Source organism: Scyliorhinus torazame, chromosome 12, assembly GCF_047496885.1.
Source record: "Scyliorhinus torazame isolate Kashiwa2021f chromosome 12, sScyTor2.1, whole genome shotgun sequence".
In the NCBI taxonomy this organism is placed as follows: domain Eukaryota; kingdom Metazoa; phylum Chordata; class Chondrichthyes; order Carcharhiniformes; family Scyliorhinidae; genus Scyliorhinus; species Scyliorhinus torazame.
The window spans coordinates 10750214-10769826 of record NC_092718.1 but is presented as its reverse complement, the minus strand read 5'-3'; the positions used below and the strand labels follow the sequence as shown (position 1 = coordinate 10769826).

Genomic DNA, 19613 nt, shown 5'->3' with positions numbered 1-19613 from the left:
GGGTGGTGAAAGTTTGGAACTCTCTTCCACAAATTGATGCCTGATCAATTATTAAATTTAAAACTGAGATCGATAGAGGTTGGGTATTAATGGATACGGGACAACAGCAGGTGTAATGAGCAGCCATGATCTCAACGAGTGGGCAGCACGGCGGTGCAGTGGTTAGCACTGCTGCCTCACGGCACATTCTCCCCGTGTTTGCGTGGGTTTTGCCCCCACAACCCAAAAGATGTGCAGGTTAGGTGGATTGGCCACGCTAAATTGCCCCTTAATTGGAAAAAAATAATTGGGTACTCTAAATTTTTTTTTTTTTTAATGATCTCAACGAGTGACAGAGAGAGTCGAGAGGTGCAAATAACATCTTCCCAATATAGAAAAAACTGGCTTTCTCCCTGTCTGTACTTAAACAAGACATTTCACCGCTTAATGTTTCAGCAGATTGCCATCACTGCCTCTTTCATAGAATCATAGAATTTACAGTGCAGAAGGAGGCCATTCGGCCCATCGAGTCTGCACCGGCTCTTGGAAAGAGCACCCTACCCAAGGTCAACACCTCCACCCTATCCCCATAACCCAGTCACCCCACCCAACACTAAGGGCAATTTTGGACACTTAAGGGCAATTTATCATGGCCAATCCACCTAACCTGCACATCTTTGGACTGTGGGAGGAAACCGGAGCACCCGGAGGAAACCCACGCACACACGGGGAGGATGTGCAGACTCCGCACAGACAGTGACCCAAGCTGGAATCGAACCTGGGATCCTGGAGCTGTGAAGCAGCAGTGCTAACCATTGTGCTACCTTGCCACCCACACAAGTTCACCATCTCTCATATCCCTTCTGTAAACACAAACCTGTTTCTTTCAGCGTAAGTTTTCTAAAGTTGCATTTGGACAGCCCGAGCTGCCAGCAAAATTTAGCTTTAAACCTCACCCTTTGCAAACTTTTCAAACAAACGTCATCCTTCCAGAATTACTCTTTAACGCAGAAGCAAAGGGAACCGTTGTTTCAAATGGTGTGCAGGGATGTAACTGGTTTGAATGGAGTACAATAACTGTTTCACTGTGTTGTACAGTGTTCCACGACATGTGGAATGGGAGCGATCTGGAGAACAGTGCATTGCAGCACGGGTTCAGACAACAACTGCAACAGGACCAAAAAACCGGTTCCAGCTCGCAGATGCTACATCAGACCCTGCTCAGCCTGGCGTGTGGGCAACTGGACCAGAGTAAGTCCCTCAAATCACTTCAGCAACTCCATCTTAATGGAAAGTGCAAGATGAGATATTTGAAACAATGGACCAATTGGCACCCATTGAATTAATCCAGCACCGCAATCCCATTGGGGCAAATTGCTTGACTTGTTTATTGGAGCTGCTGGTTTGAAAAACAGTGAAGGATTCCATTCTTAATTAATTACATTTTGCTATTGTTTATGTTATTGCATTCCTCTGTGGCACCACCACATCCTCCATTGCACCGTAACATCCTCCACTGCGCCGTAACACCCTCCACTGCACCGTAACACCCTCCACTGCACCGTAACACCCTATGCTGCACCGTAACACCCTCCGCTGTACCGTAACACCCTCCGCTGCACATAACACCCTCCGCTGCACCGTAACACCCTCCGCTGCACAGTAACACCCTCCACTGCACATAACACCCTCCGCTGCACCGTAACACCCTCCACTGCACATAACACCCTCCGCTGCACCGTAACACCCTCCGCTGCACATCCTCCGCTGCACCGTAACACCCTCTGTTGCACCGTAACATCTTCCACTGCACCGTGACACCCTCCGCTGCACCGTAACATCCTCCACTGCACCGTTGACGAATGTGATATAAAATAGTTAGTTTAAATATATTAGTTACAGTAATGTAGATCCCGTACCAGTCTCCCCGAACAGGTGCCGGAAGGTGGCGACTAGGGGCTTTTCACAGTAACTTCATTGAAGCCTACTCGTGACAATAAGCGATTTTCATTTTTTTCATTTTCATAGATGTAGGCCGGTCTAATTTTAGTGAGTTCACAGACAAAGGATTTCAGAAAGCATGGCAAGGAAGGGGGAGGGGAGTCTGGTAGGGGAGGAGAAAAGAATGCTGGGTAACAAGAGGCCAGGGTTAAGGAATGAGAAGTGAGCCAATTAGGATGTATGGCCAGGTCAGGAGGGGTATAGGATGACCTATGGGAATCGTGTATGTGAAACGTGATGCCATTTGAATGTATTTTGTAGAGATTCCTTTGTCTCCAATAACACTCGATTCGGAAGACCCTGGAGGCAGCTTGTGTTCTGGGTTTTTGTGAAGCGAGTCAGACTTGCAAGTTGGGTAAAAATAAATAACACTATGCCTACAAATCCATCTCGAGTTTTATTGAGGCCAGACTGACGGGTAACGAATATAACATTTGTCACCGTGACACACTCCCCTGCACCGTGACGCACTCCCCTGCACCGTGGCACACTCCCCTGCACCGTGACACCTTCTGTTGCACCGTAACATCCTCCACTGCACCGTGACACCGTCCCCTGCACTATAATAATAATCTTTATTGTCACAAGTGTCATAATATCCACCCATGTATATAATGAGATGCAGACGGGCAGTGATTGACACACAGGATGACCAGTAAGCACACAGCACAGTGCAGCCAATCACCAGACAGGACACCACCACTATAAATCGAGAGGGCACTAGATTTCCCGCTCTCTCGGGACCCAGCCACTGAGACAGTCAGAGTCCACGAGCTAGCACAGTGCAAACACCATGCGGTAGCCAGTAAGTCTGGTCAGGCTAGTACAAGGTCTCCAGTCAGTTCAGTATAGTGTCGACCCACAGTTAAATATGTATGTTAGTTCTATCGTTCAATAAAACCGTGGTGGATCTTCTACAGTGTTAGAGGTTGGTTTCTCGCATCACTGCATCAAGTGCAGTCCACACCGAACCGACCTGCCTAACACATCAACAAGTAGGCCTACATTAACACTACAATGAAGTTACTGTGAAAATCCCCTAGTCGCCACATTCCGACGCCTGTTCGGGTACACAGAGGGAGAATTCAGAATGTCCAAATTACCTAACAAGCACATCTTTCAGGACTTGTGGGAGGAAACCGGAGCACCCGGATGAAACCCACGCAGACACGGGGAGAACGTGCAGACTCCACACAGACAGTGACCCAAGGCGGAAATCGAAACTGGGATCCTGGTGCTGTGAGCCAACAGTGCTAACCACTGTGCTACCGTGCTGCCCTGTGGCATAACACCTTCCGCTACACCGTGACACCCTCCCCTGCACCGTGAGACCCTCCGCTGCACCATAACATCCTACACTGCACCGTAACACCCTCCCCTGCACCGTAACACCCTCCCACCCTCCCCTGCACCGTGACACTCCGCTGCACCGTAACACCCTCCCCTGCACCGTAACACCCTCCCCTGCACCGTAACACCCTCCCCTGCACAGTAACACCCTCCCCTGCACCGTAACACCCTCCCCTGCACCGTGACACCCTCCCCTGCACCGTGACACCCTCCCCTGCACCGTGACACCCTCCCCTGCACCGTGACACCCTCCCCTGCACCGTGACACTCCGCTGCACCGTAACACCCTCCCCTGCACCGTGACACCCTCCGCTGCACCGTGAGACCCTCCGCTGCACCGTAACACCCTCCCCTGCACCATAACAGCCTCGGCTGCACCGTGACACCCTCCGCTGCACCGTAACATCCTCCACTGCACCGTGACACTCTCCCCTGCACCGTGACACCCTCCCCTGCACCGTGACACCCTCCACTGCACCGTGACACTCTCCCCTGCACCGTGACACCCTCCACTGCACCGTGACACTCTCCCCTGCACCGTGACACCCTCCCCTGCACCGTGACATCCTCCACTGCACCGTGACACTCCGCTGCACCGTGACACCCTTCCCTGCACCGTGACACCCTCCCCTGCACCGTAACACTCTCCCCTGCACCGAAACACCCTCCCCTGCACCGTAACACCCTCCCCTGCACCGTAACACCCTCCGCTGCACCGTAACACCCTCCGCTGCACCGTGACACTCCGCTGCACCGTAACACCCTCCCCTGCACCGTAACACCCTCCGCTGCACCGTGACACCCTCCCCTGCACCGTAACACCCTCCCCTGCACCGTAACACCCTCCCCTGCACCGTAACACCCTCCCCTGCACCGTAACATCCTCCCCTGCACCGTAACACCCTCCCCTGCACCGTGACACCCTCCGCTGCACCGTAACATCCTCCCCTGCACCATGACACCCTCCCCTGCACCGTGACACCCCTCCTCTGCACCGTGACACTCCGCTGCACCGTAACACCCTCCCCTGCACCGTAACATCCTCCCCTGCACTGTGACACCCTCCCCTGCACCGTGACACCCTCCCCTGCACCGTGGCACCCTCCCCTGCACCGTAACACCCTCCCCTGCACCGTAACATCCTCCCCTGCACTGTAACACCCTCCCCTGCACCGTAACATCCTCCGCTGCACCGTAACATCCTCCCCTGCACCATGACACCCTCCCCTGCACCGTGACACCCCTCCCCTGCACTGTGACACTCCGCTGCACCGTAACACCCTCCCCTGCACCGTGACACCCTCCCCTGCACCGTAACACCCTCCCCTGCACCGTGACACTCCGCTGCACCGTGACACCCTTCCCTGCACCGTGACATCCTCCCCTGCACCGTAACACCCTCCCCAGCACCGTAACACCCTCCCCTGCACCGTGACACCCTCCCCTGCACCGTAACACCCTCCCCTGCACCGTGACACCTTCCCCTGCACCGTGACACCCTCCCCTGCACCATGACACCCTCCGCTGCACCGTAACACCCTCCCCTGCACCGTGACACTCCGCTGCACCGTGACACCCTTCCCTGCACCGTAACACCCACCCCTGCACCGTAGCACCCTCCCCTGCACCGTAACACCCTCCCCTGCACCGTAGCACCCTCCCCTGCACCGTAACACCCTCCCCTGCACTGTAATGCCGACTATCCTACTCAAAGACATGTTCTATAGGCTCAATCGACATTCCTTTCAATATAGGAGATTTGGGGATGGTCTAATTTGAGGTTTTTAAGATGATTAAAGGATTTGATAGGAGGAAGTTAGGGAGGAAGTGGACATAATCGTATCATCTGCGCTGGGCCATTCAGCACTGATGTCAGGAATAACTCGCCACGGTAGCACAGTGGTTAGCACTGCTGCCTCACAGCGCCAAGGGACCCGGGTTGAATTCCGGCCTCGGATGATTGTCTGTGCGGAGTCTGCACGTTCTCCCCGTGTCTGCGTGGGTTTCCTCCCACAGTCCAGAGATGTGCAGGTGAGGTGGAATGGCCGTGATCGATTGTCCCTTAGTGTCCAGGGGTTGCAGGTTAGGTGGGGTCACGGGGTTAGGTTGGGGAAGTTGGTCTGGGAAATCTGCACCTACAGAGGGTTGGTGCACACTCGATGGACCAAATGACCTCCTTCTGCACTATGGGGACTCTATGGTTTTATGGGGAGCAATTCTCCGAGACCCGCGCCGGGCCGGAGAATCGGCGCAACCGCGCCACGACGCCCCGACACCGGCGCGTGATTCTCCGAGGTGCGGCGAATCGGCACCATTTGCGCCGGCGCGTCTGGCGTGCCGCCAGCCGCGGGCCGCTGGAATCGGCGGGGCTGCCGAATCTCCGGCCCAAATGGGCCGAACGGCCGCACCGATACGAGAGAGTCCCGCCGGCGCCGTTCACCCCTGGTCGCTGCCGGTGGGAACTCTGCAAGAACGGTCGGGGGTTGGCTGGTGGGGGGGGGGGGGGGGGGGGGCTCCTTCACCGGGGGGGGGCGGGGGTCTCCGATGGGGTCTGGCCCGCGATCGGGGCCCACCGATCGGCGGGCTGGCCTCTCCCCCTCCCGGCCCTACTTTCTGGCGCGGCCGGCCCCTGAACACCGACCCCATGTTGGTCGGGGCCGGCGCGCTAAAGACGTCCCCCGCGCATGCGCAGGTTGGCGCGGTGGAAAGGAGGCTGGAGCGGCATGAACCGCTCCAGTGCCATGCTGGCCCCCTGTGGGGGCCAGAATCGGTCGGACCCGGGCCCGGTTCGCCCCATCATGAAACGCGATGGCGTTCACGACGGCGCGGACACTTGGACTCCATATTGGAGAATCGCCCCCATGGTTCTTCGTTTATTGCCCCCTATGGGCGGGGAGGTGGGGGGGTGGGGGGGGGGGGGGTGTAGTTAAACATTTAAAAAGTGAGATTGATAAGGGTATTAAGGGTTACGGAATCAAGTGGAGTTGATATGCAAATCACTGACGATCCAACAGAATGATGGAACAGGATGAGGGGATTTATAAATACACTGTCGCAGTCTAACTCTCCCTACGTCATCCTCCCGAGTGTAGCTTATGACTTCACTGACAATTCCGAGCAAATCTGTGTTTGTTAGCCTCACACTTTAAGCTGAGGAGGCTGCATCTCCCTCTGGCAAAGCAAGGCCTCTGAAACATAGACCAAGCTTAATTAGCTGTCAGTTTTGGCAGCTTCATCTCCTCCCCATTCCCACAGGAGCCCTTGTAATTCTCACACATCAAACTAGTTACTGGTTTATTTAGCTGTTCCATTTTATCCTTATTATGAATTCAGGTCCTTTAGCACCTTTCCTAATTGCTAATGATGTTGCTTCAGTTTCAGAAAACGAATGTTCCCCCGCCCCCTTGCAGAGTTTCAACTCCAGATACCGGAAGCTTTCCACAACCTCATGTATTTAAGTAGCTAAACTTCACTATCCAGTTTTCATTGCCCCTTTGACTAAGCGGGGAGCCCTGTCCAGCTCTCTCAAGATGCCTACACCCATGTGGCTGTTACTGGATGTAGAAGGTGACTGGATGAGGAGTTGGGAGCCTGATTGGTTGTTCCTAATTGGGGCTGGTTTAGCACAGTGGGCTAAACAGCTGGCTTGTAATGCGCGGGTTCAATTCCCGTACCGGCCTCCCCGAACAGGCGCCGCAATGTGGCGACTAGGGGCTTTTCACAGTAACTTCATTGATGCCTGCTTGTGACAATAAGCGATTATTATTATTATTATTATTATTATTAATTAATTCAGGAGCACTGACATTGATCGCCAGTTGCGAGCCCTCTTGCAGCTGAACAGCGTGTTTAGCAGGGTGCTCTTCGGTGGCTGCAGCGCTGAGAAACAGGCCGCTATCCAACGGCAATTTGCTGGTTTCTTTAGCCTTGGGGGTTTCTCCCTGGCGAGGCCGCACTTAGAGGGATTTCCTCGCAGATCAGGGGGGCCATTTAAGAAGGCTGCCGGAGACAGTGAAGGAGCGGCTGATATATTTATATAAGTTGGGGGTGGTGGGTGAGTTGGAGGGGGACTTGCAGGTGGGGGGGGGGGGGGGGAGGGGGGGCGTTCCCTAGCATCTTCGTGCCCTCGTCCTTCTCCGTGGTGAAGGAGCCTTGGCAAGTTGCTGTGGTGCAGTTTGTGGACAGTGCACACTGGTGGTGGAGGGTGTGAATGGCTAAAGTGATGAATGGGACACTGTATGGCATCCGGCCACAGATAATCCTTTTCAATCTTGATCCAGAGACTCCTGACCTGCATGGGTTTCATTGCGCAGAGGAAAACTGAATTATGGAATGTCATTAGCTTTTTATTCTCACCACGTGGGTGGATGTTTTAATTATGGCCTGCCCCTCCCATACTCTGACCTTAATCCTTTCATTCTCAGCTTGGCTTGATACCACTGCAGATGTGAGAGACGGGAGGTAGCCTCTTGTCCGCTCTCGTATGGTCCAGGGAACAACATCAGGGCCTGTGCAGGAGTTACTGTCCTCTCCCGCCTTCCCTACTCCACCCTGGAGTGATACATAAACTTTGTCCAGCTCCACTGTGACTGAGCGGAGATAACTCAAACCTGTCCCTCTCCCACGAATGAGCTAATGCCCCTCCAATTCACTCCCATTGCGTAAAGTTACAACAGACCAAACTTCCCCGATGAATTTCTGATCTAACTTTTTAAATAAACATTTAAACACAAATCCTCATTCTTCAAACATAAACTATTCCCGAAATATTTGTACAAAACACTCTGTGCAGTGTCAACTTCTGCCAAATCTAATTATAGCTGCTTAAAAAAAAAATTCTTGTGATAAAGTTTTGCCATATGGTTTCCAATCAAGGACCCAGATAATAATTACATGGAAAAAAAGCTCGGGGAGAGATCTGAAAATTGACTCTCGTACTCTGTTACACAGATCCTGCTCCAAGAGGGGTGTTTCCCAGGAGTTTAATTATCTGTCTGTTTGGATTTATATCTTACAAATCTTTGGCTCAGTGTCAGTTATTGCATTCTGCAAATACTGTTCAAAGCTTTCTCCTCTAGAATGTCTCACTTTTTATTGTTCTGATCATTTGAATCGTCACCCCAGCCAACCTTAGTCATTTTTACTATCTACCGTTCCCAAAACGAGGAGGTTATTCTGAATCACTTGTTTATATTTTAGCTGGAGTTTGGGACAGGGTATCGAGGCCTTGGAGAGGGTGCAGAGTTTTACTAGAATGGCGATCGAGGGACTTTGTAGAGAGACGGCAGCACGGTGGCGCAATGGGTTCACCCTGCTGCCTCACGAGGTCCCAGGTTCGATCCCGGCTCTGGGTCACTGTCCGTGTGGAGTTTGCACATTCTCCCCGTGTCTGCGTGGGTTTTGCCACAGGGTAGGTGGATTGGCCGCGCTAAATTGACCCTTAATGGAAAACACTCTAAATTTTTTTTTTAAAGTTTTGTAGAGAGACTGGAGAAGTTGGAATATTTCTCCTTGGAGCAAAAAAGGTGAAGGAGTGATTTAAAACACGGCGCCATGCTTAAATGGAATGAATAGTGTAATTAGGGATGAGCAGTAAGTGCTGGACCACATTCCATGAAAGGTATTAAAAAATGCGGCAGCCTGAGCCTATATCGTCTTAGAAGTATAGAATCTTAGAGTCCCTACAATGCAGAAGGAGGCCATTCGGCCCATCGAGTCTGCACTGACCCTTTGAAAGACCACCCTACCCCGGCTCTATCCCTCGCCCTGTAACCTCATCCTAAGGGGCCATTTAGCATGTCCAATCCACCTAATCTGCACGTCTTTGGATTGTGGGGGGAAACCGGAGCCCCCGGAGGAAACCCGCGCAGAGACGGGGAGGACGTGCAGACTCCGCACAGACAGTGACCCAAAGCTGGAATTGAACCCGAGTCCCTCCGCTGAGAGGCAGCAGCGCTAACCACAGTGCCATCGTGCCTCCCAAATTGTGAACCTTGTGTAGGGATTCCCCAGATAACTCTGAAACTGAACCCAGCAGAGTGGTTGCTGAACTCAATGAAAACATTCATAAACTTGAAAAACAACTGGAAAATAAGAGAGTAAACAAATATTTGGGTTAAATTGTGAAACACGTGGAAATTATATTTAAGGAGAGAACGGATAGCACGTAAACAAATATCGTACTGTAAATATGTTTGGGTTAAGATTTGTGGGGGTGGGTAGAGAATAAAGATGTTTGGCATAGCAAGGATTAATGTGAGACTGGGGAACAGTATGATGTAGAGAGTCACAGGGTAATGGACTGAGTACAGTAGGAGTCTACAGAAGCCAGATTGGGGATAATACTTATTCAGGGCTATACACTGGAGGTAGTTATGTGTTAATAATAAACATTAATATTCAACCAAAAAGCCTCCAGACTCCTTTGTGAGACACAGAACAAATCTTTACAATATATTTATATGGATGTTATATATTTATACTTGAGGTGCTATGGGGAAAAAGTATGAGAGTGGAACTAATTGGGATTCTTTCAAAGAAACATCACTGGCATGGTGGCCCAAATCGTCTCCTCGTGTGCTATATATCTTTAATACACCAACAAGCTGCACTCTGATTCAAATCCTTATCATTCCTGACACGGTACTTACTGACTGTAACATTTTGCAAATCCTTTTTTGAGCTGCATGTTGACAGGCTGTTGATTACCTCCCCCCCCCAGTGCTCCAAGAATTGTGGTGGTGGTGTGAAGATTCGAGATGTCCAGTGCATTGACACCAGGGACAGGAGACACCTGCGGCCTTTTCACTGCCAGTCCGTCCTCCACAAGCCCCCGACCAGTCTCGCCTGCAATTCCAAGCAATGTATGGACTGGTACATGTCTGCATGGGGAGAGGTAAGTCACTTAAAAAGAAAGAAAGACTGTTCTATAGCAACTTTCACGGCCACCGGACATTCCAAAGCACTTTACAGGCCACACATGACTTTGCTGAAGTGTGGTCACAACCTAATTGAGGAAATATGGCCGCCAATTCGCACACAGTAAAATCCCACAATCAGTAAAATGATAATTACCAGGCAATCTGTTTTGGTGAGATTGGTAGGGTGAGTGTTCCAGTGCAAATCTGTCATTGTCTGATGGAACAGGTTCAAAGGGCTGAATGGCCTGCTCCTGTTCCTAATGTTCCTAATTCCTAGGAGATGCAGGCAATTTGAAAGTAAAATGGCAGCATCTGAGTGATTGGAAGGTTCATTGAGATGAAGCATGATCGATGTTTTGTTACCTGTGTGGTAACATGTGCTACTCAATCCTTGGTTAGTGATGAGGTATTCTGAATCCCGATGAAGAAGATTCAAACTCTTCCAGTAGTAACAAAAGGTTTATTGAGTAACTACAACAATATTTACATAACTATACGTAACTCCACTGGCCATCTAAACTAGTCTGCTGTTGCTTTGATCACAGTGCACCCAAGCGAGAGAGAGAGAGAGACCCAATGTGGTTGCCTTTTATACCCCTGTTGGTCCGGCCCTCTAGTGACCATGTGGTGCTACTGATTACTCATTAACCCCTTGTGTACATGCACATATAGAGATCACCACAACCCCCTTTTTTTTGTGTTACATATTTTCTGTATGTTGTAAAGAAAATTGAACAAACATAATGGATGCAGTTTGTAAATGCAGAACATGAAATCAATGAGTTAGTCTGTCAAATGTTAATACATTTAGTCTCTTAGGTTGTTTTCGTTTGCTTGAAACAGGTAGACAAATGATGTTGTGTATAATTTGGGATGATCTTGATGATTATACAAAGCCAACCAATATTTATGACTCCAATCTTAATAAATAAAAAAATTTGTGAGTCCAAACTTCATGAATTTGTGCGGTCGAGTTGCTTTCTTCTTCTGTAGTTGAAGTGGTGATGTTGATGTTGTTATTTCTTTGTGAACGTCGTCAGTGTTCCTGTGTTTAAGTCACCAAGAAGCCATCAATAAGGTGTTTGAATGGTCGAATCACTTTGTTGTCTGATTTATGTTTTTTTTTCTATGCTTGTGGTATTGATTCGGTGTTACATCTTTGTTGTCTGACCTGGACTTTTTCCTGCGTTTGTGGTATTGATTCTGCATGTCATCTTTCTTGAAAGCTGGTTTGCTTGTTTGTTGTGGAGCAAATGTGAATTTGTGAGATTTGTTGCCATGCCATGGCATGTTTGTACTCTTGCCATTGTTTTGCAGTGTGCTGTGGCATTGTCCTTCATGTGCAGAGTTGTACCATGTTGTACAGGTCATTCTGTCATTGTTGTCGTTTCTGTCTTGGTCGTTTTCGTTGTCGTTCTTGTTGTTGCCGTTCTTGTTGTTTTTGTCGTGCTTGTTGTTTCTGTTTTTTGTTGTTTTTCTTGTCGTGCTTGTTGTTTCTGTTTTTGTTATGCTTTTTGTTGTTGTTCTTGTAGTTTTTGATGCTGCTGTCGTTGTTCTTGTTTCTGCAGCGCTTCTTGTTGCTCTTGTTGCGCTGCATGTTGTTTTCGTTGTTGCTGTTGTTGTTCTTGTTTCTGCAGTTGCTTTGATCACAGTGCACCCAAAGTGATCATGTGGTGCTACTGATTACACATTAACCCTTGTGTACATGCACATATAGAGATCACCACAATCGATTCTCCTGAAGTCAGAGTTAAGGCACGGGGTTGTGGACTGTGTAACAATGGAAAGGGCTTTCCTATTTTGGCTATTAGCTTTGCTGTTTCTGATATGTTTTAATAAAATAGTTTTGCTCTGTCGGTTTTGTAGTGCTCTAAGGCCTGTGATGAAGGCGAGCAAGAAAGACTGGTCATGTGTCCAGAACATGGACGCTGTGATGGAATGTTCCGGATGAACAGCACGAGGATGTGCAACGTCCAGCCCTGTACAAAATGGATGAAGGGCTCGTGGGGGCGGGTGAGTTCAGGAGCTCAGGTGGACTGAAGGGAATTAAACTTCCTGATGTTAACACTGACCCACACCCGGAGATCCCCTGTAAATACTGATACGCTCCCCGGGGACTCCCCTGTAAATACTGACCCACACCCGGAGATCCCCTGTAAATACTGACACGCTTCCCGGTGACTCCCCTGTAAATACTGACACGCTTCCCGGTGACTCCCCTGTAAATACTGATACGCTCCCCGGGGACTCCCCTGTAAATACTGACCCACACCCGGAGATCCCCTGTAAATACTGACACGCTTCCCGGTGACTCCCCTGTAAATGCTGACACACTCCCCGGGGATCCCCTGTAAATACTGACACGCTCCCCGGGGCCCCCCTGTAAATACTGACACACTCCGCAGGACACCTATAAATACTGACACACTCCCGGGGACCCTTCCTGTAAATACTGACACACACTCCCCGGGGACCCCCCTGTAAATACTGAGACACTCCCCAGGGAACCCCCAGTACATACAGACACACTCCCCGGGGACTCCCCTGTAAATACTGACACGCTCCCCGGAGCCCCCCTGTAAATACTGACACACTCCGCAGGACACCTATAAATACTGACACACTCCCGGGGACACCCCTATAAATACTGACACACACCCCGAGGACCCCCTCTGTAAATTACATTCCAGGTTATCAGCCGAATCTGGGGGCTACCCGCCCCCCTCCCCCGCCGACTAACCATGACCCCTTATCAATAGAAGCCTTCATCGGCTCTAGCAGGTCCTTTTTAATCTCTCTGAGGCAGCGCTGGATACCCTCCTGTTGCTCCTCCGCCCACTGCCTCCACGCTGCCTGGTCTCCGCCCGCCGCCATTTTGTCCTTCTTCCCTCCCTTCTTCTGGTCCACCACCACCTTTTTGTCACCCCGCTCCTAGTTAAAGCCATATACTGACGGGGAGCTATTATTAACTCCTTCCCACACCGGGAAACGTCGAAAAAGTGCCCTTGGGGGCCCTGAAAAGAGCCCAAAATTCTCGCGAGGGAATCCTTTTGGCAGTGTTCGCTTCACCAATCTGCCCCAAAATGTCTGTGGAAACTCCTGAAAAAGGTCTAAGAGTCCGTTCCAGATGGGAGTTGCCGAATGTGCCACCTACTCCTCCATGGCTGCCACCGGAAGCCTCGTCCCCGCTTCTTCAGTGGCCTTGGTGAGATCTTTTCACAGTTGTTCCCTCTGCTGTTAGAATTCACTTTTGATAAAGGCCCTCAGGTCAGTTTGCAGCTTTAAGCTTGCCCTTCCCCCGCCTGCATGCTGGAAGAGGCCCTGTTTATCCTGTTGCAGCCAAATCTTTTACTGTTTCTGCCGGGTCTGGTAGCCAAAAGACATAACATTCCTGGGGGACGCTGTCAGGGGAATGCTGCAGTCTTCCTGCCACACCGGGAAATGTCAAACAAATGCCGTGGGGGCCCTGAAAAGGAGCCAAAAGTCCGTTCCAAGTGGGAGCTACCGAATATGCGACCTAGCTCTGCATAGCCGCACCCGGAAGTCCCCCCTGTAAATACTGACCCACACCCAGGGACTCCCCTGTAAATACTGACACACTCCCTGGGGATCCCCTGTAAATACTGACACACACCCAAGGGACCCCCCCCTGTAAATACTGACCCACACCCGGGGACTCCCCTGTAAATACTGACACAGTCCCTGGGGACTCCCCTGTAAATACTGACACACTCTCCGGGGACTCCCCTGTAAATACTGACACACTCCCCGGGGACTCCCCTGTAAATACTGACACACACCCAAGGGACCCCCCCCCCCCATAAATACTGACCCACACCCAGGGACTCCCCTGTAAATACTGACACACTCCACGGGGACCCCCCTGTAAATACTGACACACGCTCCCTCGGGACCCCCTGTAAATACTGACACACTCCACGGAGACTCCCCTGTAAATGCTAACACACACTCCCCGGGGTTCCCCTGTAAATACTGACACACACCCCGGGGATCCCCTGTAAATACAGACGCACACTCACCGGGGACCCCCCTGTAAATACTGACACACACTCCCCGGGGACACCCCTGTAAATACTGACACACTCCCCGGGGACCCCCCTGTAAATACTGACACGCTCCCCGGGGAACCCCCTGTAAATACTGACACACACTCCCCGGAAACACCCCTGTAAATACTGACACACACTCCCCGGAAACACCCCTGTAAATACTGACACACACTCCTCGGGGAACCCCTGTAAATACTGACACACACCCCGGGGAACCCCTGTAAATACTGACACACCCCCCCCGGGGAACCCCTGTAAATGCTGACACACTCCCCGGGGACCCCCCTGTAAATACTGACACACACTCCCCGGAAACACCCCTGTAAATACTGACACACACTCCCCGGGGACTCCCCTGTAAATACTGACACACTCCCTGGGGACTCCCCTGTAAATACTGACACACACTCCCCGGGGACACCCCTGTAAATACTGACACACTCCCCGGGGACCCCCCTGTAAATACTGACACACTCCCCGGGGACCCCCCTGTAAATACTGACACACACTCCTCGGGGAACCCCTGTAAATACTGACACACGCTCCCCGGAAACACCCCTGTAAATACTGACACACACTCCTCGGGGAACCCCTGTAAATACTGACACACACCCCAGGGAACCCCTGTAAATGCTGACACACTCCCCGGGGACTCCCCTGTACATAGTGACACATTCCCTGGGGACGCCCTTAAATATTGACCCATTCCCTCGGACCCCCTGTAAATACTTTTTTAAAAATAAATTTAGAATACCCAATACATTTTTTTCGAATGAAGGGCAATTTAGCGTGGCCAATCCATCTAGCCTCCACATCTTTTGGGTTGTGGGGGCGAAACCCAAGCAAACACGGGGAGAATGTGCAAACTCCACACGGACAGTGACCCAGAGCCGGGATCGAACCTGGGCCCTCGGTGCCGTTAGGCCGCGGTGTTAACCCACTGCGCCACCATGCTGCCATCCCCCCTGTATATACTGACACAGTCCTTGGGAGGGCTTTATTTTGGCTCCTTAATGAAAGGGAGACTAATCTGACGTTCAGCCTCTCACTTTGCTGATTTACAACAGTGTACCGTACGCTGTGGGGGAGGGGTCCAGCGACGCCTGGTGAAATGCGTAAACACGGTGACAGGTCAGGCGGAGGAGGACAGCAGCCGGTGCGACCACGAACCCTGGCCCGAGAACACACAGAAATGTAACCTCCAGGAATGCAATACCAGCGAACAGGGTGAGTCTTTCTGTGAAGAACCTGCATTTCTATAGCACCTTTCAAAACTTCCCAAAGTGTTTTCCATGCAATGGAGTAATTTTGGAACGTTGTCACTGTTGCTTCACAGCAAGCTTCCCCAAGTCAGATAAATGAGCAGCGGGTTTGCTTTTGGGAGTTTGGTCCAGGATAATCGGGGGGGAGCCCCTCTGCTCTTCTTTGAAGTAATGCTGTGGGATCTTTTACATCCTCCTGTGAGGGTAGGCGAGGCCTCTGTTTAACATTTCATTCAGAAGGAGGCGCCTTTGACAGTTCAGGACTCCCTCAGTACTGCACCGATACGTCAGCCTGGATGATGTGCTGAGCTCTGACAGGAGAGGGAACTCTCATGCAAGGGATTATAAATTGAATAATTACCAAAATCAAGTGTGGTAAGTCCCTTGTGGCGTAGTAAAACCTACCTTTTATCAAATCAGGGAGAATAAGGACACTGAGCAAGGGGGTGTACATGGCAGAGGTGATGCACAGTGTGTACAGTGGGGGGGACACAAGTAAACGTGGACTCAACTTTCTATTCTGGATCTGGGATAACCGGGTTGTTAATGCCTCAAATCTGGCTTTACTTGGAACCTGTCAGAGAGAAAGGACCCTGTCAAGTCTCGGCTAATCCCTATCGCCTCTTGGAGCACTTCCCATTATTCGCCATTCCTCCTGCTTCCAGGCTTCCACATTTTATCAACTTTGTTCATTATAAATTCCTATCTCAACATTTATAATCAAAGCTACCTTGTCACATAGTAATACCTTTCATTCACCCTCTCACTCGGAAGCACTTCAGCACCACCACTGGTAGGAGGCCGCTATTACAGCGTGACAGGTTTACATAGATAGCTACAATTACAGATGTTCGGCATGAGACCATAAATGGAAACATAACGGGTGAGATTCTCCGATATTGAGGCCAAGTGTTCGCGCCGTCGCGTTTCATGACGGCGCGAACAGGGCCCGGGCACGACCTATTCTGGCCCCCACAGGGAGCCAGCACGGCGCTGGAGCGGTTCACGCTGCTCCAGCGCCGCACCAACCTGCGCATGCGCAGTTGGGGCAGCTCAATCCTGCGCATGCGCAGTTGGGTCATGTCATCCTGCGCATGAGTGAGGAACGTCTTACGCATGCCGGCCCCGACCCAACATGGGGTCAGTGTTCAGGGGCCGGCCGTGCCAGGAAGTAGGCCCGGGGGGGGAGAGGCCGACCCACCGATCGGTGGGCCCCGATCGCGGGCCAGACCCCATCGGAGGCCCCCACCCCCCAGTGAAGGAGCCCCCCACAGGCCGCCCCCCCCCAGCGTTCCCGCAGAGTTCCCACCGGCAGTGAACTCTGACCAGGGGTGAACGTCGCCGGCCGCTCGGCCCATCCGGGCTGGAGAATCGCCGCTCGCCGTTTGCCGCGATTCTCCGAGCGGCCGGGCGCGATTCTCATGGCGCTGGTTTCGGGGGGGGGGGGGGGAGAATCGCGTGCGGGTGTCGCGCTGCGCCCATGCGATTCTCCCACCCGGCGTGGGGGGTGGAGAATACCGCCCAACGTAGAGAGCAAATATCTGAATTTAAAATGGGGATGAATTAAATTTCCACCCACTGGTCCAATTATCACACTGCCACTTCCCCTGGAGATTATATTTGACTTCCCGTGTACAATGCACAGTAATGTCCAAATGTTTTATTCATTAATGGGAAGTAGAATATTGTTACGGCCTGAATTATTTTGTGCGTTCAACACCCAGTGAATGTGGCTCAGGATAGGCAAAACTGTTCCAAATCAGAACTGACTGCTGATTAATTTTCATGATTTAAAAACTGACAGTAACAATTTCTCCGGTGCTTCTGATCAAGTGGGCAGTTGAACTGGCCTTGACGTGTTGAGTGATGTATACGAGAGGCAGTGGTGTAGTGGTATTGCCGCTAGACTAGTAACCCAGAGGTCCAGAATCATTGGCGGGATTCTCCGCAATCGGCGCGATGTCCGCCGACCGGCGCCAAAAACGGCGCGAATCAGACCGGCATCGCGCCGCCCCAAAGGTGCGGAATACTCCGCATCTTGAGGGGCCGAGCCCTCACCTTGAGGGGCTAGGCCCGCGCCGGACTGATTTCTGCCCCGCCAGCTGGCGGGAAAGGCCTTTGGTGCCCCGCCAGCTGGCACGGAAATGGCTTTGCCGAGCAGCGCATGCGCGGGAGCGTCAGTGGCCGCTCACGGCATCCCCGCGCATGCGCAGTGGAGGGGGTCTCTTCAGCCTCCGCCATAGTGGAGACCATGGCGAAGGCGGAAGGAAAAGAGTGCCCCCACGGCACAGGCCAGCCCACGGATCAGTGGGCCCTGATCGCGGGCCAGGCCACCGTGGGGGCACCCCCCGGGGACAGATCGCCCCACGCCCCGCCCCAGGACCCCGGAGCCCGCCCACGCCGTCTTGTCCCACCGGTAAGAGAGGTGGTTTAATTCTCGCCGGCGGGACAGGCATTCCAGCAGCGGGACTTCGGCCCATCACGGGCCGGAGAATCGCCGGGGTGGGGGGGCCGCCAACCGGCGCGGCGTGATTCCCACCCCCACCGAATCTCCGGTGCCGGAGAATTCGGCAACCGGCGGGGGCGGGATTCACGCGGAGGGGACCCGGCGGGGGGGTCGGAGAATCCCGCCCCAAGCTCTGGGGACCCAGGTTCAAATCCACCATGGCATGTGCTCCGGTTTCCTCCCACAAGTCCCTCTGTGTACCCGAACAGGCGCCGGAGTGTGGCAACTAGGGGCTTTTCACAGTAACTTCATTGCAGTGTTGATGTGGTTACCCTTGCTGCCTCACGACGCCAAGGATCTATCCTGTTCTATTCTGTCAAGTTCTATCCTGGCCCCGGGTCACTTTCCGTGTGGAGTTTGCACATTCTCCCCCTGTCTGCGTGGGTCTCACCCCCACAACCCAAAGATGTGCAGGGTAGATGGATTGGCAACGCTAAATTGCCCCTTAATTGGGAAAAAGAATTGGATACTTTAAATTAATTTAAAAATAACACCCTCCAATGGGGGAAACCCATAAGGTAGTTTGCCAGTTTGTTGGTGCCTGGCTTTACTCTAACACAGACGGAGAGATATCTATTACAAATTGTCCGATAAATATTACAGGCAGTGCCATACCCAGGCCTCCTTTAGTATTTCTTAGTACAGGAGGTCAGAATTGTCAAGATATTGTTTCGTAAATCATTATTTAAATAGGAATTAAATAAACAAGCTGTTGTCCATCCCATAACGATCAGGTGCATCCGTATCTAATCCCAGGAGATGCTGTCGAGTGTAAATCAGAGTGGGGAGCATCTGTGAAAAGAATTGAACGAGCGTAGTCCACGAGTAGACAGGAGGATAGATCTGTCACCGCACAAACTGGGTATTTGTGCAAACGAGACAGTGGAAGCCATTGCAAATAAACCGAGTGTGGTCGCCTCACTGTCCTGACCCTGCGCTGCAGACAAATGGTTTCAATTTACTCATGATGGAGCAACTAGGCACAACAGAAGACATGTACAGGTCAGTGTGACAGGTCAACAAACTCTGTACGTTCAGGCTGAAGCAATGCAGCTGCAGCCTTGGAAAGACAGCAGCGAGTGACGGTGGAATGCTGGAGACGCAGTAACTCAGTATTATTGGACCCCCTGCTAAATAAAACAATTTGTATTTCTTTGGAGCAGCGAAGTCTATGAAGAGACTTAGTAGGGGCCTTCAAATTCATAGAATGTTCAGATAGAGTAACTAAAGGAAAATTGTTTTCAGTGGCCAAAGAATTGAGGGCGTAGATCAGAGGAGATTGGTAACAGAAGAAAACGTAACACGTTTCATTATGCAGCAAGTGGTTAGGATTTGGAATGCACTGCCTGATAGGGTAATAAATGCAAATTCAATACACACGTCCAAACGGGAATGTTTCTCTTCTGGAGGAATCTAGAACTCGGGGTCATTGTTTGAAAATAAGGGCTCAGTGATTTCAGACAGCGGTGAGGAAAAATCCTTATCCTCAGCTACACATGAGTCTCTGGAAACCTCGGCCGGGATA

General features: G+C 51.6%; 1 protein-coding gene across 1 annotated transcript in view; it reads left to right on the top strand.

Annotated features, from left to right (window-relative positions):
- Window positions 1-19613, top strand: part of LOC140387312 (uncharacterized) — a 404134-nt gene that overhangs the window by 222674 nt on the left and 161847 nt on the right. Inside the window, exons 20-23 of the mRNA XM_072470241.1 lie at window positions 1078-1230; window positions 10052-10225; window positions 12117-12263; window positions 15388-15547. Coding sequence (XP_072326342.1) covers window positions 1078-1230; window positions 10052-10225; window positions 12117-12263; window positions 15388-15547 — 634 coding nt within the window. The remainder of the gene's footprint in view (window positions 1-1077; window positions 1231-10051; window positions 10226-12116; window positions 12264-15387; window positions 15548-19613) is intronic.